The sequence below is a fragment of the Argiope bruennichi genome, chromosome 3, assembly GCF_947563725.1.
Source record: "Argiope bruennichi chromosome 3, qqArgBrue1.1, whole genome shotgun sequence".
Taxonomy (NCBI): Eukaryota; Metazoa; Arthropoda; class Arachnida; order Araneae; family Araneidae; genus Argiope; species Argiope bruennichi.
The window spans coordinates 145,346,199-145,371,682 of record NC_079153.1 but is presented as its reverse complement, the minus strand read 5'-3'; the positions used below and the strand labels follow the sequence as shown (position 1 = coordinate 145,371,682).

The 25,484-nt window shown below is 26.3% G+C and overlaps 1 protein-coding gene across 2 annotated transcripts in view; it reads left to right on the top strand.

Moving 5' to 3' along the window:
* LOC129962655 (chloride channel protein 2-like) overlaps window positions 1-25,484 on the top strand; it is a 36,182-nt gene extending 10,698 nt beyond the window's left edge. Inside the window, exons 15-26 of one of the 2 annotated variants that reach the window (XM_056076538.1) lie at window positions 2,271-2,368; window positions 2,736-2,851; window positions 3,638-3,774; window positions 4,582-4,769; window positions 8,396-8,510; window positions 10,621-10,685; window positions 18,934-18,981; window positions 19,759-19,806; window positions 21,347-21,379; window positions 21,455-21,559; window positions 22,031-22,117; window positions 23,157-25,484. In XM_056076538.1, the coding sequence (XP_055932513.1) occupies window positions 2,271-2,368; window positions 2,736-2,851; window positions 3,638-3,774; window positions 4,582-4,769; window positions 8,396-8,510; window positions 10,621-10,685; window positions 18,934-18,981; window positions 19,759-19,806; window positions 21,347-21,379; window positions 21,455-21,559; window positions 22,031-22,117; window positions 23,157-23,339 (1,223 nt within the window). In that variant the 3' untranslated portion in view covers window positions 23,340-25,484. The remainder of the gene's footprint in view (window positions 1-2,270; window positions 2,369-2,735; window positions 2,852-3,637; window positions 3,775-4,581; window positions 4,770-8,395; window positions 8,511-10,620; window positions 10,686-18,933; window positions 18,982-19,758; window positions 19,807-21,346; window positions 21,380-21,454; window positions 21,560-22,030; window positions 22,118-23,156) is intronic. The other variant, XM_056076539.1, reaches the window with a different exon arrangement.

The window sequence follows — 25,484 nt, the reverse complement described above, 5'->3', positions numbered from 1 at the left end:
TATTAAATGGGATATCGCATTTTATAAATTCTGTTTTTTCAAATCTATTCCAATTGGATAAACAATATTTTTTTCATGAAATTATATCCAAAGGATTTTGAAGAACTTTACATCTTTTTTTATCATTAAAGTTGCCCTAATAATTCTTAAATCTTCTTGCAAAATTATATGGAAAAAAATCTAAAAATAATGTGAAATATTAATAAATGTGTTATCACTTCAGAATTCAGTTTTTTAAATGTATAATGAATCCCCATTATATAAATAAATGCTAATAATATTAATTGTTATTGGTTCAATCAACAATTTTTTACAGTTCTTAAAATTTCTTAATCTTATTTTGCTTTATTCTGAACCATATATTATTATTTATCTTTGGATCTACAAGAAGTTTTTACAAAATTAATGTATTGTACATTAATTTTAAGAGATAAATAGTTTGACATAGTTTAGGCTGGAAAAATCCACCCATGGAAAAAAAATGATATAAGATTACTCTTTATTACCTTTATGTAATTTGCTGAAAGAGGATGAGATTCATTGCTACAGAAGCTTCCATTAACTGAAGAGCTCAGATAATACTACAACTTTTATTGTATTTAAAGAGTGCTTATGTATGGAACTCAAATGAATTTTAAAGTATATAGAGAGTTATCATGTATATAATTTAGTATGGAAATTTCAAATTTGTTCCAAGGAATGCTCTCAAATAGCAATATTGTAAAAAGTTCCCTGGCCCAACAAAATGCTCTTATTTAATTTCATACAGCATTGTTCCATATATTAAGAGTGTTTTATGAAAATATCTGCTTGACCTTAATGTGTATATTTTAATGCTTGACAAAGCAATCTACAAGTATTTGCAAACAAACAAAATGGCTTTAAACTAGCAATTTTAAAATGGGTAAGAAAGGGATGGGTTATGTGATATTTTAAGAAATCTTTGTAATTACAGAGAAAAAAGAAAAAAATTAAAATAAATAGTATATCAATAAAATGAAAGTTTATGTATTGAATGAAGAAATGCAAAAATAATTTTCATCTTTGTTCATAAGTTTGGGTAATAGTAACCTATATGTTGTCAACTATTCATTTAAAGATGGTGAACTTAGTATTTTTATCCAATATTAAACCTCTTTTTACCTAAAATGTTTTATTTGTTCAAAGTTTTTTTAGTGAAAAGGGTGGACTATTTAAAATTTTCGATGAAGAGAAATTTTTCAATCATTTGAATATAAACAGATGTTTGCTTAGAAAATATGGCTGTTATTGAATAAGCAATCAAAATGTGAATAACTTCCTTTTAAAAAATATTCCTGAAAAAGACAAATTTCTTACTCTGTGTGATATTCTTATAAAATTTCTGCCAAGTATCAAAAGATCCAACCTTATCCATCAAACTAAAGTTTCTCTTGTTGTGAGCCAAAATTATCCTAATATTTTTATCATTCTGTTAGACAGATTAATATTTTTGACATAGGATATTTAAAAAAAAAGTGTTCATTGATTTGGAAACCTTTTTTTTTTCTTTTTTTTTTAATCTTGAGAATTGCAAGTAGCTGCATTAAAAAAGTGCGATTTCATTTTAGTAGAATTTAACAACTTTCTGAATAATGTAGCTTACAGTTGCCTCAAATTCAGTTAAATTTGTGAAATTTGAAACATTAAAGAATTGAAAGAATAACTTTCTGTCAAAATCTTTATTAAAAATTATAGAAGGTAATTAAGTTTATCAATACTATTTCATGGCTAAAGTATAGGTGTAAAGAAGTTTCTATAAATAATAGTATTGAGCCTTAGAATTGTAAGGAAACTTGGTGTAAAATATTTGTTTTTAGATTAATTGAAAAAATAGGATTCGTTAGAAAGTGCTCAAATCACAAAATATATACGAAATAAAGATCCTTTCTATATAGGTTAAAAATTGAAAGCAAATATTACTATTTTAAAATGAAGTAAAGGAAAAGAAAAGAAAATGTACTGCTGATGAACTAAATTATTTAAAATTTAAAAAAAAGGATAAAAATCAGTAAGAGGGGAACCTTGTGTCAGAGTCTAAGACCAATAGATAATTTAATGTATAATTAAATTTGATTGTAAAGTTTATAGTTGAAATACTTAATCCTCTGTAAGAAATATAAAAAAAAATCTTGCAGAGGGTTGTTTGAATTAATTTCAGTCATTGTTATTTCCTGGATTCTTATTTTCTTTCTGCTTTTCTTTTCTTTTATATTCATTAGAAAAATAAACTTTCTCTTTAATTACTTTAGGTGCAGCTGCTCTCTCGGGAAGTGTTACTCATACTATTTCTACATCTGTAATTGTGTTTGAGCTGACAGGACAGATGTCTCACATACTTCCGGTTATTGTATGTAGAGTAGATTTTCTTTATCATGTGAATGTCATTTTCGCGAACAATTTTTACTGCATAAATTTGCAGAGTGTAATTGTATGAAGAATAATTCGGAAAATATGTAATTTATGTATTTTAAAAATACCTTTAGAACATTTTAAAGCATTTTAATAAATAGCATTGCTTTATAATCTTTGTGTATTATTTCAGTTCAATGCACTATTATTTTTTTAGCACAAATTTATTCATCATTTTTCAAACAATTTTGTGCTGCATTATTTTTTTCATGCTATTGTTATAATATAGATTGTACAAACAAAAAAAATTCTGAAGAATAATAGTTTTGCAACAGATTTAATTACTTTATAAACCTTTTTTTCAGTTAGCTGTGCTAATAGCGAATGGAATATCTCAAGCTCTTCAACCATCTATCTATGACAGCATTATCCAGATTAAAAAGCTACCTTATTTACCTCCAATTGTTTCTACATCTTCTGAGTAAGTGTGCATATATATATATATATATATATATATATATATATTTTGTTTGTTAAAGAATTCTGCTTCATAATTTTATGATTTTATTTTATTAATATTTGTGCTATCTGTTAAATTTATATTTAGAAGATATTGAAGAATCCTAATGATTACAGAAAAGATGAATGATTACATTTATAATGATTACATTTATAAAATTTCATATATTGTGTAATTATTTCTATGTTATTATAAGCATTTTGTTATTTTATGAAGGAAAAAAAAAAAGAAACGTGAATGCACTGAAAAGTTATTTTGCTGTGTCTTATTGAATTTCAGTCTTGACATAATTAAAAAAAAGGAATATATGCATTTTAAAGATACTTTTTTATAACAGTAAATTCTGCAAAAGTTTAATTTTTGAAAATTTCATAGATTGTCATTTGCCATTTAATAGAATATACATTTTATTATTATTTTACAATAAATTTGTCCTTTAGTTATTTTGAGGACAAATAACTCATAAAACATTATGATGAATATTTAATATGATTTTTCAACTTCAACGGTTTTCTTTTATTCACTTTAAGTAAATATTAGCATATAATAGCTGTAAGCATAACCTTTTTGCATCATTTTCTATTATATCAAATAAAAGGGTAAACGAATGTTACACAGATAACATGATTGAGTGGGTTTTCCATATTGGTGTGTTTGCTTCATTAAGCTTCATTTATTAGATTTTTTTTAATTTGAGATGAATGTAATTGCTTGAAAGTTGTATAATGATTTGTAAATATATTTCAGAGCTCACAATGTGTTTGTAGCAGACATTATGGTACGAGATGTGGTGAGTGTGTGGAGAGGATGCACATACAAAGATCTTCGCAGTATTCTAAAGCTAAAGAAACGGCTTCAGTTCTTTCCTCTTGTAGAGTCCCTTGGTGAGAGACTTTTTAGAATGTTTATTCTAATAAGGATCTGTGATGAAATTTTTAAAGTAATTTCTAATAGATTTTAAATTATTGAAATTGCTTTTTGCACATTAAAAAATAATAAATTTCTATTATTATACCATAATTCTCATTGAAACAAGAAATACAAATGGTTAGCTTTCATAGAAATGCATCTTTATATATTTATTTAACATACTTTTTAAGATTATGAATTTGACTACTTGTTTTTAGATTTGAAATATATTTCATGGTATAGAATAAGAATAACATCATATGAATGCTTTTTTTCTTTTAAATAAGAAATCAGAAAATTGAATTTTCTCTTTTAAAGTTATTTTCTATCTTTGTTGCCAAAATAATTTTGCTAATCATTTTTTGACACATCAGGTGAATAATTTGAAGAAAATATTAATAAAATGAAGAAAGAAATGACAAGAATGAAAATTAGGAAATGACCTCACCAATATATATATATAATATATATAATCTTTTCTTTTCCTGATTCTGGCAAGCTGGAAAGAATCATTTCTTTTAAAAATATTATGAAACTGGGAATTAAATAATTTTAAATGAGAGTTTTGGTAAATATTACCATTAGGCTTATATTTATAAGTAATGATTCAAATGCCTTATTTTAACTCAATTAAATATTTACTAAATAAATAAAAATGTCATATATCTAGCTTTTCAAGTTCCTTTTTATTTCTCTTCAGTCTTGTTTTGTGACGGTTGTAATAAATATCTTTTTTTAATTTTTTTATTTTCTAACTACTACTACTTATTATTATTATTTAGAATCAATGATTCTACTAGGATCTATCCAAAGAATTGAGCTTCTTCGCCTGTTGGAATTGCAGTTAGGTCGTGAGAGAAGACTTCAAGAAGCTGCAAAACGTGCACAACTGACAGAATCTCCCAAAACTCCTCAGACGGAAAAAAAGCCCTCTCGTTTTGAAGTAGTGCCTGTTGTCAGCAGCACAAGAGTAATAAGCTCTTTGTTTTAGATTATCTAGATATTTTGTGCTTTAATTAATGAATAATACCAAAAACAGAATATATTGTATTCAACATATTATATGTTATTATCTTGCTGATTAATATGAAAAGACGTAAAATCTTTAACCTTATTTATAGGGTACAGTTTCGGATAATATATTTTGGTGAATACAAAAGATAGGGGATGTGCAATAAAATATTTTTTTCTATATTTAATTTAATTACCTATTTGTTACACTTAATTTTCACCTTTAAGTCCATATTTTAATTTTCTATGTGTCCCATAATTTATATGTATATCAAATTAATGTTTAAATTTTTATATTTACTTCCGTCTAATCATCTTTTTCAACATAGATTAAAGTTCACATTACAATATTTTTGGCGAATATCTGATTCTGATTTAATCTTAGGTAATATATAACTTTTTAGCAAATGTTTTACATATCTAAAAACATTTTCTGTGATTTTATATGATTAGTAGCTTGCATTAAAAAAATATTGTGGTGTGTTAGCTTTCTAACCTACTTCGTGAATCAGTTTGCATATTATGAATAAAAAAATGTGAATTATTATTCATATTTTATTAGAGAAATATCATTCCTTTTTAATGATGATTTTAGAAATTAAAATGAATTTTTAACCATTCAGACTTTTGCCCAATATCAGTATTTTATTAAATTTTGTGACTGCTGATGAATTTGAATTCATAGCTTTTGAATTCCTTTTCATTTTTAATGTAGATATTTTGAAAATCATTTTTTTTAATTCATTCTTGCTTAATCTCTAAATTAAATGTTATTCCCAAACTATCAATTATTTGATCATTTGATTAATCTTTTGCAACTGATTACTTTTAGTTGTGTATGTCAATTTAAACATGGACAACATTAACAACAAACAAACATTTAAAAATTGGAATTCTCATGTAAATTAATTTTCTATTCTTGTTTCTTTATAAAATTAAAGATATATTTGTTGACCCTTAAAAACATTTCTAATCTTGACTTTGCAGTAATCTCTGAAAAGGCAAAGTATCATGAATCAATAAATAAAATATGTTAATATTAGAATTCTAATTTTTATCTGTTACTGATAAAAGGTATCAAAATTGTTAATAAATATACTTAACATATGAGATTGGAGGGGTTTTGAATACTTTTGAGGAACTTTTTTTAAGGTTCTATTCAAATTCTTTCTTTATTTATTTATTTTGTATATGTTTTATTACTATTAGGCTACATGACTAATTATTTGAATTTTTCATGAATTGAAGCACAAACTTAGATAATTCAAAATCATATTTTAGAATTACTCATAATTAGTTAGGATCTCAAATTATATTTTTGATATGATATTTGGAAATTTTTTTAATACAGTATTTTTATAAAATAGGTTTAAAATCATTAATTTATCTGCCTGATGATAATGCTAGAGATGTCAACTAAAAATAGAATTTATAATTTTTTAATGAACTAAAGAGAATTTATAAAGTTTTTGTAGATAATTGATTTGGAAATATGAACTCATATTGCATAAACAAGCGTAATTAGACATAGAGGATGCATTTAAAGTAAACAAATTATGTAGCAGCATTATTGTTGAATATAAAATCAACATCATATTTGTTTTATTCTAAATATAAAGATCTTTATTTTTATGTATAGTCAGATGTAATTGAAAATACATTTACTTCGTTAAACGTATTGGTTTCAACTAAATAACATGGTGCAAATAAATGAATTTTTTTTTTATGTAGAGTAGAACAACAAAAAATAATTTAGGTGTTGTAATAAATGCTTAGTTATTGTTTTATTTTTCTCTGTTGTTAATTGTTGGAAGCCTTAAAACAAATAGAAGTTCATTTAGCAATTGTTAACAATATTTCTTTTCTAATTGAATTAATTATAAGTTTGCATTTTTATGCCTAAACAAAATCCCCATCTCTCTGAAGACCTTTCATGCTTTTTGTTTCACTTTTATGGGAATTTTCCCGAGCAGCATAATGAATTTAAAGATAAGAGTTTGTAATATGTTGGCATTGATTGTAATTTAAGATATAAAATATTAAATATGAGATTTATAATTTAACATTTTTACTATCATTACTTAAATATCTAATAGTATATTTTTTCTTCCATTTAATGATTAAAACAAAAAATTGCAGAATGCCAGTAAACTATATATATAATCAACCATTTCTTTCTTCTCCCACAAACAAAAAAATTCTTCTTATTTTTTTTTTTTTTTTCCTGTATGGTTATAAGAATTAAATATTCATCAAATTTTGTACACAAAGTGAAGACAGTTTGTTGATATTAAAGAAGCTGCGCATGCACTGTTATGATGTTTTAATTTTTTTTTTAACTTAAATGTATTGGTTCATATTATGGGATTCCTTAGTTGCAGAGACTGTCATCTATGCATTGTTTTTAACATAAAGTGTTAACAGTGTTTAAATGTAAATGAAGTTTCTATATGAAAGAATCGTTGAAAAATCTACCCACTGTTTTCTTATTCCTTATTGTAGACTTTGTATTAGCAGTAGAAAAAGGAATGTCAGCTACCAAAGTTTTATACTTTATTTTTTTTCATTACAAATAACAAGTTTGAGGTAATCGCAGAAAATCAATATATTAATTTTTAGTTTTCGAATTTTCCACTGGATTTCAGGATTGAAAATGTGCTATTAAAATTGTCTCCCATTTTATGTCAAATAATTAAATCTTTTAAAAATGATTCATATATTGAATCACTTTCTAAAAAAAAAAAAACTGTTTTAGCATGTTATCCAAATTATAAAGTGTGGTTGATGCTTTATGCATATAATAAATATAAGTTAATGCCAACTGATTGTGTTTGTTTCTTATTGAAATAAGATAACAAAGTGATTTCATTTAAAAAAAAAAAAAAAAAAAAAAAAAAAAAACCTTGTCTCTTTTTTGCTTAAGTATAATACTACTACATTGTTATTTCAGAATACTCCACGTCCTGGCCAAGAGTCAATAGGTAATGATGTATAGTATGTATTTTGTATTTTTGAATGTTCATTTGATGGTGTACAAGTGATGTCTAATTTCCGTTTTTCATAAAGTAATAGTATCAGAAATGTATTTCCCAATGGCCTTTGAGGAAGAAAATTTGACACCATTAATGAATTTCAGAGATTATCAGCAATAACAGAAATTTATATTTCCATAGAATTTTAACTTATATGACTGCTTGTAATGTAATTGTTTAAATTCAATGAATATATACAGTCTTTGTATTTCCTGTCATAAAATTACTGAAAGACATAAGAATGAATATATATCCTTTGTTATTTGCAACTTTATTTAATACAAATAGATTATGTAATGGCAAATAATTTTATACTATGAGTTTTGGTTTTCATATCAACATTTGGATGCTATTTCTTATCAGAAATTGTGTGTTATTTGAAAGCAAGAAAATCTATGTTTATCCTGTTCACATCTAATGCACATTTAGAAGAAGAAAAATGTAGTTGGGTGAGATCCTTTTTTTTCCTTATTTGCCTTTGGTTGTACCATCAAATGACCATTCATTTTACAGTGTTTGTAGTTGTCATTTCATTATATTTTCTCTATTTCAGCCCTCCCCTAAGTGTTCTCCCCCTCCCTCCCCAGCTGCTACCCCCAAGTCTCCCAAAAAGTCATTCCTTCGATATTCTCCTGTTAATTCCCCGTATAATACGATCACTTCCCTTGGTAAGTACGGGCTTTCTCCCCAATTTTTACATTACACTATAACAACCTCATAGCTTAGTATTTCCCAGTCCTTTAGTATTTAGAACTGTCCCATAATATTCATTAAATAATAATTCATGTGGCTGAAATTATCTCATCTTACATCATATTGCATGTTTGTAACTTTGAATGATAATTGTAAGTTGTACCTATAATGTTAATTATGCATCTTTCATTGTTCTAGTGTTATTTTGCTGAATTTTTAATTATTCATTTAGTGAATCAAAAATTTAAAAAAAATTCATGTATTAGGTATTTGACTTAATTCATCAACATATAAAGTATTTTTAAACATTTTATAGAATACTTTATTACAGTAGTATATTTCTTGAAGTCTTGAATTATGTTGAGGATAGTTTTTTATTATATATGTTGATATAGTATTCCTAAAAATTTTGTCTTTATTAGCATTTTTTTTTTTTTTTTTTTTTTGTATTTAGTGAATAACGCTGGACAATTCATCATTTGCTATCATTTCTGTTACTGTAAAGAAACCTCAAATTTTTTCTTTACTTAAGATTACTACAAAATCACCTGACAGCTTAGATTCAACTTGAATACTGAAAGACATGCACCCTTATTTGAAAGTCATCGAAATAAATTAAATATGTAGTGATCACACATATTACCAAAAAAGGATTTATAATACTGAAATAGTATTTGTATTTTTATTTTCATTTTTTATATAGATATATTTTTTTTAAATATTAAGCGGAAAGCATATAAAGTATTCTTTTTTTTTTTTCATAAATTTTCATTCATTTGTTATTGGAAATTTATAATAAAGATGAATAAAATTATAATTAGAATGATAATATTTATGTATTCATCATTAGAAATAATTTTTGCTTTTTTAAAAAAAATGGAGAGATACTTTTTTAAAAATTAGACTAATAAAAGAGATGATTACAGATATTATGTATGAAACTCTGAATCTAATGTTTGGTGTTGCCTTTACTTTAATTCTGATTCATAATTTCACAGCTTAATTAAAATTTCCTAAACAATGCAAGAGTAATTTCAGTTTACAGGTTTTTTAAATTATAAAATTTTATAATGTTCAAGGGTAAATGAGAAAAGTTTACGTTTCTAATAAAATATATAAGTAGCATGAAATACATTTTTTTAAAAAAAGGCACGAGATGCATATTTTTAAGTGAAAGTGATAGTTATTACATTTTGTTCAAGTATATATATATATATATTGCTCAATTAAAAACATTCACAAATATTGATTTGTTCCTATTTACTAATAATTGATATTAAAGTGAGGGGGAAATTGGTTAATTTATCTTTTTAATGAAATGTTCAAAAATAAAGTTGTCATTATTAATCAACAACATATAAACATTAAAAGTATCTCCAAGTTCTTACCTTTAAGTTAATATGTTTTTTTGCTTCTAATTCGAAGCTGATTTGTAAATTTATTTATTCAGTTACCATCTGTTTGATTCTTTTGCGTTTATCAATGACAAAATAGTTGATGATTCATCTATATACATTTTAAAGTATTTTTAGAAGAAGTGATTTTAAATTTGGGCAAAAATTATATTGTGGTGAGCATGACCATATAGAAACTATGAAACACATTCTAATATATGCACTGTTGTATAGAAATACTCAAGAAAACTTATTATCTTTTAAATGATATTGACCTAATTGTTGTGTTAAATTTTTTGTTGTCTCTATGAATGGTGCTGATATGATCAAAAATTTAAAAGTTAAATATAAAATATGCAATAATAAAATAACATTTGGCTCTGTTCAGCATATTTGTATTCTTATTTTTAAATTAAATCCTTTAAAAAAATCCTCTGGAAAAGTAAGGTTAAATTTTAATATGCATAAATTATGTAAATTCGATTTCTAAATGTTTTGTTTTGTCCTTTAAATACAAATTTTTTTTATATAAATTTTGAGAGGGAAAATATTTAAAGTTATTTTATTTTTTTAAGTTGTGAGAATGATAATGAAAAAGAAATCTTAATTTGTTATTTAGTGATTATACATTTAGGCATTACTTATTTTATTGAATGACATGCTCTTATTTTTCTTGTGTATCAATTCACAGATGCTCGTCTGAAACAAGCTTTTGAAAATGTCTTCAAAAAGCCTTTCACTGATCCATTTGAAAAGGTATGATAATTATTTTAATTGAAATATTATGTATTTTGGATAATGTAATATGTTTTATATGGTTTGTTAATTGAATATATGAATGCAATCATAGATTTCATACTGGAAAAGTGAACTTTATTTGAATATTTTCTTTCTTGTATAATATTCTTTTGGATGATTGTTCTAGTTTCACTATGGAAAAAAAGAATAGGAGTGAACAAGATTTTTCTTTGTATATAAATACCTTGCAGCATGGCATAATTAATACTCATAACAATCATGTTTTATAACACTTTTTAAAACTTGTAAACATTTTGGATATCACTTTATTTTCTGTTATGCAAAATAGTAACCTTTTATTTAAAAGTGTCAAAGTCAACTGAAAAAAATATCTTTAAATCTATTTCCTCTTTGAAAAATACGTTTTTAACTTGCAACATATGCTCCATGTAATAAGTGCTATAGATTTTTTCCCTATATACATTTCTCCTGTCTGTCAGTGTTTGTAATTTATTTGTTATCATTTGTTGCACACAAATTAACTTTTATTAGTATTTATGATTGATTGTTAGTATTTTTTACTGTGCTGATTTAAAATATTTTAATCTTAGCCAGCCAGCTGTACAAATTGTATACTGGCTTGCTACTAATTACTAAATACCAAATAAAATTAAAATGCTACTTTTGAAATGGTAATAAAAGAAATAATGATTATAAAAGACATCCAAAAAAAAAAGCAGAATACAGTTTGACTGACATAGAAACAAATGTTGAAAGATCGTAATTTAAAATATTACTGTTCTAGTCTTTAAATTAGAAAATTTGGCTGTTTGTAATTTAATTATATATAATGCATATTTTTTTCTCTTTTCTATAATTTTGAATAATTCTGAGTTATATTTCATTTAATTACTAATCTGCAAGTAATTTTTGACATATGATGGAATGGAAACGTTTCCTTTTTTGCTGTATAGTGATTACAGTTTTTAATTTGTATAGTAAAAAATTGGGATGGGAAGTGTTGATGGCAGACCCTTTGAAATCACTTTATGTATATCAAATGGCTTTGTTATGTTTTCTTTTAATATACTCGTTATTGTACAAGATATTGTACTATATTTCCTCAGTGTTTACTATTCGTATGCCATATAATGTTATGAAGATACAATAATGACATGGTGAGGCATTCTGCGCTTTAAGAATATATATATATATATATAATATATATAATGTAAAAACATATGTTTTTGAGCAGTTTCTTAGTCAAAGATAGAGAGAAGACGTTTTTGCAATTTTAAAACTTCGCTTTTATTCTATACCGGGAGGTATAATTTATGCACAAGCAAGTGTGAAATAGTGAAAGGGGAAAAAGCATAAAGAGAGAAAAGGGATGAAATATTTATCCCCGGTTACTATGCGATTCTGATAGGGATTTCTTTACTCATGTCGATTTAGGTAAGGGAATTATTGGCATTTTCTAAAAGAATTTGTTTAGATCGACAGATTTTTATCCCTTTCCTCAGAGTGTGAGAACTTGCCGATTTCAGCAATTTTACAGAGCTTTGCAGCATTAATTAAATAAAAAAGTTGGAATCGAATAACGAAAAAAGAGAACATGTTAGAATTAAGTTAATGTGGATTAAATTAAGTTATTAATCGGGATTTAATTTAGATTTAAAAATATATATAAAAATTAGTTGCAGAGGCAACGGCAGATATTTGCCAACAAGGGAGGGCAAGACAAATCCGACGGGAGGGGGCAAGCACAGTATCTCTAATTTGGCTTCAAAATAACCCGTAATAATGGATTTTACATTTAATTAAAGGACATCAAGTATTATTTAGCTTTTTTTTGTTCAGGTGCTGAACCTTTCTTTCAATGTTAAAACTTTACATAGATATTTTTTTTTTAAATTTCGCAGTTTCTTTTATTGGCTATCAAAAACCTGTCAATATTCGATTTTATTTCTTTATGAGACTCTTGATCTAATTTGAAAAAAAAATGGTTATATTCCATTCTAAATTGCAGTATTTAGATATAAACACATATTGCGTCAGAATGACGTGTTATGCTAAATGAACAAATGTGTGATCTTACTTATTTTATATCGGGAGCTATATAAAATAAATGTTGAAACAAAAAATTTTATAAAAGAAACTTTTTTAGAAATCCAGAATAATAAGTGAAAAATATTCGATGTTTTCGCCAAAAATCGATTTTTCTGCGTAGTCCCTTACCTAAAATATTTGTTAAATAAAGATTGCAACAATGAGCAGAAATTCAGATGTGTTTCGAATCCGAGGAGAATAAGTACGCACACTCAACAAAAATTTGCAATAGTTCGGAATTGTTTCTTAAGGAGGCTGGAGAAAATATTTTCTGTATGATATGAAATATATTCTTATGAGAAATGGACTGCTTAAACGTTAGATTCCCCCAGGTATATATATATATATATAGGCTTTAAAAAAGCAATGCATTTTATTAAAAAAATAATTAGATCTTGAATATGAATTCTCCTACCTTTATTTTTAGGCATGCATTCTTACGGTTAAGTACTTTTTTTAATTCAAAGTTATTGCAAGCTAATATTACTACCAAAAAATGAGTTTATCCTCTCAGTTGCATGCATTGGTTTTTCTTAACTCCTTCATATACAATGGCATGTCTGACTTTCGTATAGAATTATTAAATTTTTAAATTTAAATCTGCATTTAAGTGTAAGTATTAAGTAATTTAAAATGCAAAAATCATTTGAAAATGCATCATTAACCTGAAATGTCCTTATATTATTCTAGGGATTGAAAAATAATAACTGTCCCAAATAATATGTTATCTTATCTAAGTAGGAAATTAATGGCCCCTAATATATCAAGGGGTTAATGCATTATTTATTAATATTCTATAAATAACAATTTTAATCATCTCTTTATCAAGACATCTTTATTCAAAGTCTATTAAAAATTTAGAAGAATCTAAAATTATATAGTTTTTGTTATGAATAGTAATTGAAAGAAAAAAAAATAATAATGATGTGTCCCCTGATTATGTAGTCGTAATATTGAATGCAGAGTCTGAAGAATTTTGGTAGCAATTTATTTAACAAATTTAATGTAGACTTGAATAAACTATTTTAGTGTAGCTAAAAAGCTACCATAGCACAAATATATATATATATATATATATATATATATATATATATATTTGTCGTCAATAGTCGGTAATATTTTATTGTAATAATTATAGCCTAATAAATTAGGTTTCAAAAGAAAACAGATATTTTATTGTTAAATAAATTTAATTTACTATTCTACAATTTACTTACACCTATAATAAGGAATTCACATAATTTGGCTACATCCAAATAACTCTTTTTTAACATGCATATTGCTCAAGAGTGTTGACAGAGAAGAGTGTTTTATTAACTATTAACTAGATTTTAGTCAAACAAATCTTATAGTGAAATGAATAAAATTAATTTATCAATTTGTTACCGAAGAGGTAACAATTAGATGGATAAGATGACAATTTATTTTAGAACTTGAATTTGACAGATGAATTATGGAAAACAACTCTGTCGTTCTTTTAATGAATAATACAAAAACATCAATTTCTCTAATAATTCCACTGGTAGGTAATCGGAGTGTCCGATGAAAACAATTTTTTCCGTATTCTATGATAAAATCTTAGTTGAAGGAAAAGATTAGTCGGGGAAAATGCAATCTCTTATTCGCTTGCCAGCTTATTGATTATTCTGCTAAATAGTATAAATTTTATGCAGAATGAACATCATAACATTTTAAATCAGATGACTGAGAATTTGGACTTAACGGTGACGACATCCATCGTTTTGAATTCTTTGTCGACCGATCAAAATTGTTTAACAAAATGTGGCACGTCTTAATCAAATGTTGCCTTATCGGTATTATTACCAAAAGTAGTGCAAATTAAAAGCTTGGTGAATGACATTTGAATCAAATGTCTGAAAATCTGTGGATATAGTCTTCGACATTTATCAAATTCAGTTCATAGTCGGCCGCCCGAGAATTGTCGGCAGAATGCTTGTCGGATATATTGCCAAATCTGGGGCAAATTATAAGCTAAATGAACGACACTTCAATTAAATGTCTGAAAATTTACAGATTTAACATCTCCGACATTCACCACATTGAGTTCATAGTCGGCCGACTAAAAATTGCCAACAAAATGTCCGGCCTTGTTGATACCTTATTCACTTATTACCGTGTCGGTTATATTGTCAAAAGTAGTGCAAATTATAAGCTTAATGAACGGCAATTGAATCAGATGTCTGAAAATCTGCGAATTTAACGTCTTCGACATCTATTGCATTCAGTTCTTAACCGGTATATCAAAGATTGTGTGCAAACTGCGGCCTATTATTGACCTACCACCCTATCGATTATTTTGCCAAATATAGTCGTAACAATTTAACTGTTACTTGGATATTTCGATTGTTTACAATATATTACAATAATGAACAATTACAACAATAATGAAATGGTGGACACTTTTATCTACGAAATTCTCAATCTCTCGCCGATGGGGGGGTGCAATTGCCCCCCTGTTTACGACTCCATTGATTAGCCGCTAACTCTGTATGTGCAGATGGTAATGTGTTTTAGAACTTCTTCTTTCTGCTTCTCATCGGCATTTCTCTGCTGCATTACAAAACAGTATGGTAAGAAATTGTGTCCAAATGAGAAATGTTAATTGCAGACCATATATATAATCTGTTTGTACATATGTATTTTATACACTTATCTTTTCCATATGTTTCATGAGATGGCTTAAAATAATATTTTTCTTATAAGTAATCTTATTTATTAAAAAATTATTTTTAAAAGAAATTGAAAAAGTGGCTTAATTAAGGATAAAAGTCATCACTACACAAATTCTATTTGGTATAACATTGTGCTGACATGTCCTGCAGTCACGAAGTAAGTTATATTGTAATAAACATAAATTGCATTCCTTTAATTAAATGTTCTATGGGAGAATTCATTTACTATTAACGCAATCGTTGTTATTTTTATAGGTCATGGGAATGGAAAATATCTTCAAAAATATCTAGAATTGCATTTTTATCTTCTAGTTTTTAAATTATCAATAAATAAGTTAGTTCTTTATATGTCAATATTGCATTTGCTCATGGCAATCAAGTATCAATTTTTTGTCATACACATCTCAAGAGACACAAGAGAGTCCCTCACAAATTTCTCAATATGTGCTAAAATTGTTCTTACAGAGTTGCCACATCAGCGGGAGAACCAGAAAACGCAGGAAATTTAAAAATCGATTAAAAAACATGCAAAGATGCAGGAAAATTAAAAAAATTTCATGGAAACCGGAAAAATACAGTGGATTTTAGTTTCTTTATTTATTTCCCATATAAAAAACCTCGGTCTCTAACGATCGCAAGAATAAAAGCTCGTAGTCATCTCTTCAAAAACGGAACAATAACATTTCCGATTGTGTAATACGGAAACTCGCATCTTTTCTACTCTCTCCTCCCTTTTTTCTGTATAAATCAATTCAGTTTCGATTTGTAAGACAGTTGTTCTTTTTCCATAATATTTTCGATTTGCAGCTAATGAGCATGTGCGGAACTTTTATAAGTGTGTGAAAGATTAGAATACATTTCTTTGGCGGGTATAGCAATATACCCTGACACATCGCGGTGGTATTTAGTCACTCGCACAAGTGTTTATGGAATGGTTTGTTTATCATTTAAGAATTGATTACCATTTGTTGCGTTCTGCTCGCATTGTAAGAAAATATTAAGACTAAGTAATACGGGAAAACAGACACTTATTAGTTATGCCAAAAAAAAAAGGGAAATAAAATTTCGTGTTAATTCAAAAAAGTCATAGATTTTGTATCTATGAAGTTATATTTGTATCTTTGAATGAAGGAGAAGGTGATATATCAAGTCCAAAAACGTCAAATTTGATCTACGAAAATAAACCAAATTCGAACATTTTAGTTCATTTAAAGCTGAATTTTTATGAGCATTAAAGCTTGTTGTGTCGTCCTTTAATGCATTCAGTGATATATCGGAAATATTTTGACTTATTTTCACTGAAAGTGAAATAGCTAAAAATGTATATACTTTATTTGTTAAGGATTAGTTCCATTAAACTGATAGTTGAAAAATCTGCTGAAGTTGCAGAAATTGATGCTCAAATATGTGAGTTGGAAAAAATGAGTAAATTAAAAAAAGTAATTTTGCTTTGTAATATTTTTTTTGTTTAGTAGTCATTAAATTATTTGTATCATGGTAACAAAAATGTGTGTGACTACAATTAAAGAGCATCTGAGGTATTATATCCCTCTCTTAATATACAAATTTTGTCAATGCTAAATTCTAAATAATAAATAAAGAGAATTTGGTTTTTTTTCCCCTCAAAATAAAATCAAAAAAATTTTGTCATTATGTATACAATTTCTTCTTTCAGGGATAATCTAGATTTTAGCTAACTTAGATTTTAGCAATTAAGCCAATAATTAGTTAATTAATTTAGCTCGTTAGGGAGACATAAAAACAAAAACGTATACTATTTTGCTATGTTGGCGATCCCTGAACATATAGTGGAGACAATTTTAAAAATTTCTAGTAAATACCGAAAAACCGGTATTTAAACTTGTGAATACGGGTATTACAAAATTGTACAAATGGCTCAAAATATCGGTATTCGGTATACCGGTATTGCAATCCCTAATTATAACTAGCACATAGTGCTATTCATGCATTTCCTCATATCTTGAATATGCATACAGGGAAAAACACAGGGAATTCCCCCCCCCCCCAAATTTGACCCTGTCTTAATAATGCAAAAATAATGATGTAAATTGTGTTTTAAATTTAATTTAATCAAATCTTTGGCATTGTAAAGCATATAAACTTATTTTTTTATCACTTGGTGTTTCATCAGTGCCATGCTATACTTAAAGTAATAAACAGTTTGAAAATGTGATTTCTTGTTATTTCCTGCTGCGAGCATTATCAAAAAGCTTTCTTCTTTAATAAAAATCTCAGAGGTTTATACAGGCCCTAATGTCTGCAGTTACATACTTGCTTATTCTGATCATGGACAAAAGGATCATGTGCATTTCCTATGATCACTTTGCTTGGAACTAAGCATGGAAATAAACACTTCTCCTTCAAAGAAAATATCTTTTTTGAAGTTGCACTAGTTAGCAGACCAATGCAATAAAACATATACCAAAAGAATTTTGTCTCCTTCTAATAACCTTGTCTTGTAAAGGTCACACACAAGTATTCTGTGTGGTTTGAACATTTATGATGCATATGTCACTATAAAGTTTATTTCTCCTAACATTTCATTTGGATGTTTTCATCCACTTATTTATGATTTTAAGAGAAAAGAAGCACTAGGGAAGTTTTTTAGGGGGGAGTTGGGAAAAATTTTCAGCGGGAGTAGATTACTTCTGGAACAAAATTGCATATCATAAACTCAAAATAAGTTTATATTCTGTACACAATGCAGAATTCTCAGGAAGTCTCTCAGAATCTCCAGGCATGAGGCATTCGCTTATTATGCCTGTTCTAAAATTTGCCATTTCTAATGGATTCTTATTGTTTTGAAGAGAGAAGAGAGTGTGGCTCTTGATATCACTAAGCATATCATATAATTTCTGTAACTGGATTTGCCACATCTGTAGCTGTATTTTCATATCTTTGAATGTATCAGCATTTGAAGTACTCATTCATATTTTGATAATGCTATGAATTATTTTATCAAATTTAAATTAGTATTTCATTTTTGAAAATGCCAAATATCTCTGCATAATAATTTTTATTTGTTTAGTTTGAAGAAAAGTTATTTAGCATGAGCTCCGTGAAACTTATTTTGACATTTGGAATTCTTACGACAATTGCTAACGTTTTATAGTATGAATCTATTAAGATGGGTCTAGTTAAAATTTGCCAGTTCAATCTTTTTGTTGTCAAATTATTTGCCAGTGAATTTTCCCATGTAAAGCAAGAATATGTGTCTGATTTTTTTTTTCTTTTATCGATTTTTATATGTAATTTTGTTATGTTTATTCCACATAAAAAATATATTTTCTTGTTTTTAGAGAGTGGCTGTTTTGTATTTGTTATCTTGAACCTGTTGATTTTATAACCATAATTCATTTGCTTTTTGTTTGAATCCAACAATTAGCCTCTGCTTTTTTTAATGCAGGGTATAAATACAACGTTATTTATTTATTATTTTTCAGGTTTTGCTCCCATCTTTGTCACTGACCTCAACATACAGTTTTTCTCAGGTTTTATAATCATCAATATATATCTTTAAATCTACTTCTGCTTCTTATAGCAATCACATTGGTGGGCTTCTGAATTTCAGAGTGACTCTGCAATGCTTTGCACAAAATAATATTTAATGAGTTCTTCCATTTTTAGTGTATTATTCTCTCTTAACACTTCTGGAGTTTCAAAGCGGTTTCTGCACTGTTAACTAACCATACAATTGATCGGCATGATTTATTTCGGAATTGCTTTAATGAATTTTATAGCTGAAGAAGCTTAGCATGTAGCTCTCTTATATCTGTCCATTTCTTTAAATTTGTGTGTATAGTTTTAATTTCAGATATCTGACATTTTTATTCCTGTTGAACTGCATTTTATTTATAATACACTTTAAATTTTTTTCCACCTAGAAGAAAATGGAGATATATTTATTTAAAACTATATCTGAATTGGATTGCATAATTTAAAAAATACTTTCATATTAATTAATAATTCTATCGCTTCTCCTTTTTATAAGATAAGTATCCATAAAATATATTCATTCTAATGAGAATTGTGTGTCCACATTAATAGATTAATGTGTATTTTGTCCTTTCGTGGAATGCTTTTCTGCAAAAAACTTAACTTTTCATTTTTATTCGTATGGGGGAAAAAAGTATTTCCCTTCTTCATAAAAGGACTTAAGTCTGACGTATTTTTATTGTGCACTTATTTACTGACTTTAATTCTTTATATTATACATATGCTCTTTTTTCATTCTACTGTGTTAATTCTTAGTAAATTTCTGTTTTTAGTTTGAATCCAGTGTTCCTAGCACTCCAGTGACAAAAAGATCACAGCAAGTAAGTAAATAAGTTTAATTTTACTCATCACAAAGCTTTTAAAATGTAGTAAATAAAATTAAGTCCATAAATTCCTAAATTTTTAAAAGAAATATTTTAATTGATATAATTTTGTTGTCATATCATGTTTCATCAAGTTTCTTTCTCATGAATTGCTTTTTTGTATGTACAGTAATATTATATTTTTTTTAAAAATATATGTTGCTTACTTTATCCCATTTAAATTTGGTTTTCATTTGTCAAATAATAAATGTTATGGTCACTATTGTAAAAAAAAAATGTTATTGTACATGTTCTTACAAGATTGTAAATATTTCATTGAGAAGCATTATGCGCTTCATTTAGAAGCATAAACTCTCTGTATCTCTCTCTCTCTCTCTCTCTCTCTCTCTATATATATATATATATATATATATATATATATATATATATATATATATATATATATATATATATATATACATACAAATGTAATAAAAATCAAGTTAATAGGAAAATCAAATTAAACCAAATAAAAAAGAATGTATGTAGATGTAGTAGTAGTAGAATGTATGAAAAGATGTAGCTGCATTTGCCCTCTCTAAATACTATGATGTTTTTCCTGTTCCTTTTTTGGTTTTAGTTTGAATAAGAAATAATTTTTAGTTACGATTTCGTAACTATTTCGTTTTAGTTTCGTTTTCCAATTATTTCTTACTTTAGATTGGTTATATATATATATAATATTGCTTATGTTATTTTGTTGATATAAAAATTTAACATAAAATATAATTTGATTGTATTGTATTTTCCTTTATATGATTAATTGTTCATCAAATTCTAACCAAATCTACTTAGCCTTAATTTATTATTGTCAATCAACTTTTCTGAACACATCTTATCATAACAAATTAATGTGTAATATTAAACTATACTGGTGCATTAAAAAAAAGTCTAGGTTGGTTAGCTATGCACATACATTGAGAAAATTAATGGCTGAATAGGATTTGTGAAATGAGTCCTGTTGTCAAGATTTTTCTGTTTGGTATATCTCCAGAAATGTGGGTGACAAGTAACTATAATACTTAACCGTATTAGATTTCAAATGAAATAAAACAGTGAAATCAGTACAACATTTGGAAATAGAGAACTCTGTTCCCATAAAGTTTTTAATATATAGTTTCTTCCCATAAATAGTGTGTAATAAACTTTTGTGTGTATGTATGACTCCTTTCAAAAATTAGTCTGTGAACAGGGCTATTAATAATATATTCTATGAACATGGTCTTTTGTGTAAAATAAAAATTGCTGAAAATGGACCAATGTTTGAGGCTAGGAACTTGTTTTCTGATTTTCCTAATTTTAAATATTTAATTCTCTTCCACATGTTAAACATAATTCTGAATATCCAATGTTATGCATTTTTATATGGCAGTAATAAATTTATCTCAGGTTTTAAGTGTTATAGAAAAAATAATATATATTTTATATATATCTAATAAGAAATGAATAATTGTTGTATATTTAATAAATCTAATTTTTAAAAAATTATGTTTTTCAGCCTAGAATTTTAGTTGACATGTCACCAGAAGAAGTAAGTATTACTTCATTCTTCCAGTTTGAAATGTTAGATTTTCTAACTCATATTTATTGACTTTTTTCTCTTTAGCTTTTAGCCTGGGAAGAAGATCAGTTGAATGCAGTGGTTGATTTTAGCAAATGTCATGTAGATCCTGCCCCATTTCAGTTGGTTGAAAGGACCACTCTCATTAAAGTGAGTCTCCTTTTAATAATAATATTGTATTGCATTTTATAAATATTTAATACTTCATTGCACTTTAAATAATTTCTTTGTTAAATTACCTCGTTAAATATAGACTATTTGGTATTCTGGAAATATGCCGTATCAGAGCAAAAATAATCTTTTCTGGTTTTCTGAAAAATTTTTGAAAGTTATCTTTGAAGAAAAATATCCTTGTTTTTTTTTTTGGGGGGGGGGATTGTTGATATATTAATAATATTTTCTTAATGGATATAACATACCATAAAAAATATTTCTGTGGTGCTGTGATAAACCAAAATATTTTCCATGATTTCGTATAATGAAATTTAAATTATTTTCCTTATTTCTAAACACTTAATCTGTTTAAGGCTTAAACAGATTAACTTTTAGACTATGTTTGCCTTTTTTTAAGCAATGTTTGATAAAACTATAATTTTTCAATTGATATATTATTAAATTTAGGTTCACTCACTTTTTTCCATGTTGGGCTTGAATTATGCCTATGTGACTGCCATTGGACGATTAGTTGGTGTAGTTGCTTTGAAAGAGGTTTGTTTTTTTGTTCTGCTTTTTATTTATCATCAAAATTTTTCAATTTTACTTAGGAAGTACTAATCTACTTATGCAAAGGATATTTTTAGTCACATAATTTTCCATTGAAGAATTATGTGCTAGAACTAAAGTATGCAACATGTTAATTATCATAAAGAACTAAAAGTATAAAAATGAATGTGTGTGTGTGTTTTAAGTTTATCATGATATAGTGCAGAAATGTTAAAATGCATTTAATATATATAACAATTTTTGTAAAGGTTAAATATTGTAGCAATAATAAATATAGAAAAAGAGAAGAGCTGTTTTCCCTTTTAATATCATAAATATTTTCAAATATATATAAATTTTTGTCATTGCTATAAAAGTGTATTTCTTTTTTCTTTAAAAAAGTCTCTTATAAAATTTGTCAGTTGTATTTGATAAGCTACTTGATATTATCTTATAATATTTATTGTAAAATAAGCATTTTGTATATGTAAAATAATCTGAAATTTTTTTGCTACTAAAGATATTTTGTGCTTGTAAAATAATAAAAGAGTCGGTTATTGCATATACAGGAACATAGTTCTCATGAAACTGAATAAAGAAATTATCTAAAAAGAATAAACTACCTTAGTTTCAAGGATTGGATTAAAATATTTGTATACATTTGTGAATGCTGAATAAGGCATGTGAATATTGCATGTAATACTGAACATGTTGAATAATGCATGTAAATAATCTCCTGAACAAAAAAAATTCAGTGGGCCAGGCTAACATAATTTATTTCTAATGTTGAATAATATAAGAAATATTTATTGGTTGGCCATACTCTATCAGAGTTAATGATAAGATTCAAATCATTACATGTGTTTCAAAATCTTCTTGAAAAATATATGTGCTGTTGAATGCATTTTATATGTTAACACATTCTAAAAATATATATTCTATCATCTTATTCAAAATATGTAATTTATTGGATGATTTTTTAAAGCTTATATTTCTTTCAGAGAACTTTTTTCTTTGGAATTTAACATTTTACATTTATTTACAGCTGCGAAAAGCAATTGAAAACATCAGCAGTGGTCTTTTTATAACGAGCTCCAATCATTTTGGTCACAATGAGAAGTCTGAGCCCCCATCTGAAACACAGTCCGAGTGTGAAGACAATTTAGATACAGGTAAAGTTACCGTCAAGAGGCGCAATCAAGAAGACCAACATGGTTCTAATGTGTGAGAAAACAGAACTACTTTGAATGTGTTTTATGCTTGCTGTTGTTCAGTCTTTTGATGTTGACTATCTGTACTGCTCCAATTACTTTTAAAAGATAGTTGTCATAGTTGACTGTCATTTAAGGAGTGGTAGTCTTGCATTTATAATGATCCTATTTATTTTTAACAAAAGTTGTATCTATTTATTTATGTAATTATGAATCTCGGTGCAATTTGATTTGGGAGAATTTTTATTGAAAAAGACTTCTTTTTATTTTATAACTATTTTGCATTTAAATATTGGTTTTTATGAAATATTTTATATGAATTGAATTATTTTTAATTTTTTCTTATTTTGCAACATACTTCTAAATTGAAAGTTCATTTCATTTCTTCTCATTTACTAAGAGGAAGTATGATGAAAAAAGGATTTAATCATATTGTGAACCCGACTGTTTATTTCTCAGTGCAGTTATGAGAAAATTTTAACTAGCATCAAAGAGGTCTATAGTTAAAAATACACCCTTTTTTTATTTCTTGTATCATTTAAAGGTCAGTAGTGATAGTTAAATAGGAAAACATATTTTTACTCTTTTTGTTTAAAATCATTTACTTTTGCATAAAAATATTGGTAGCATGAGGGGATTAAATATGCCTATCTTAAAATGCCGAATTTTAATTGTAAAATGTACTTTCATAATATTTACATGGTATTAATGATAAAATCAGTTGTTAAAAATTTTATCAAGCAATACTAAAAAGTTTTATTGTTATATTTAAATTTTGCTTTATCAATCATTTATAATGTTATTATGTAACAATGGCTGTCAGTTTTATATTTTGAATTTAAATTATTCATCTAATTTTAATGTTATAGACTTATGTTTGTTGATATCTATATGTCAATTCATCACTTACTGTATTTCATTGCATTACAACTTTGTTGATTAATGCTGTACAGGAAAAGCCTTGAAAGGGAACATTGAGATGTCAAGAAATTGATTTGCATTGAGAAATGCTGCTGTGAAAAGCAGACAACTAATTCTTTTTTCTTTTGTCTTTATTTTAAAATAGAAGAGTTGGAAAGTGGAACTAGAACTAGCTTTCTTTCATTATACTCAAATAAGTTTTCAAATTATTTTTATGCTGCATTAAGCATGTAATTTCTAAAATTTCATTAGAAAAAAAATTTCTAAAATCAGTAAATTTATTTGCATCTATTTATTTCTTTAGATTTTTGGTTCAAGATTCATCTTTGGCTAAATAGCACATTTATTTCCTTAAAATAAATTATTGCAATGCACCTGTTGCTGTGTTAACTAGTCTTTTTTAGACTATTTTTTTCTTATTTTTGAACTATAGATAAATCACAATACAAAGATATATATTGCATTTATTCATATATTCCTAGATATTTGTTTTCTATTTATTGATCAATTTTTGTTGATTTAGGAAAACATAAAAGATGTATTAGAATGCAATTTCTTTGTGAGCAGTCAAATGTTATTGTGTGATTTAAATTGAGATCAAACGATGAGATAAAGTTTGGATAGGGATTGTAAAAGGAAATTTATATTTTTGTAATTTAAATCTATTATAAGATAACTGATGACAAAAAACGTGTTAAAACAGATTATTTCCATTCTGGCAATAAATATTGTTTATTATTTTCAAACATTTTAAATATTTTTTTTTTCATGAAGCGATTGAAGGCACGCGGTTTTAAATAATCTGTTAATAGCACATTACTTTTCATTATGGATATTGATAAATATACCCTTTATTAATGCATCCCATTAGTATAAATTGTGTCATATTTTGAATTTCTGTCAAACATATGAGAATAAGCCATAAAGTATAGTGATTAAGCATTTTAAAAAAAGTATAATGTTTATTCCAACAAAAGTTAATGTTGTACATGAACATAAAGTATCTGAAAAATATGAAAGCTCAAAATATTTTTACATTGATGGGTGGATACATGGAAATTGTTATATTGGCTCAGATATTTTTATCACCACTGAATGAAGCCCTTAATTATGTTCTCAATTAATTTTCTCCCCGTTACAGCATGATATTCTACATCATGCTATAATGTACTGAATTCTGTATTCACATTATTACTTTGTGCAGCATTCAGAATATTAAATATATATATATATATATATAT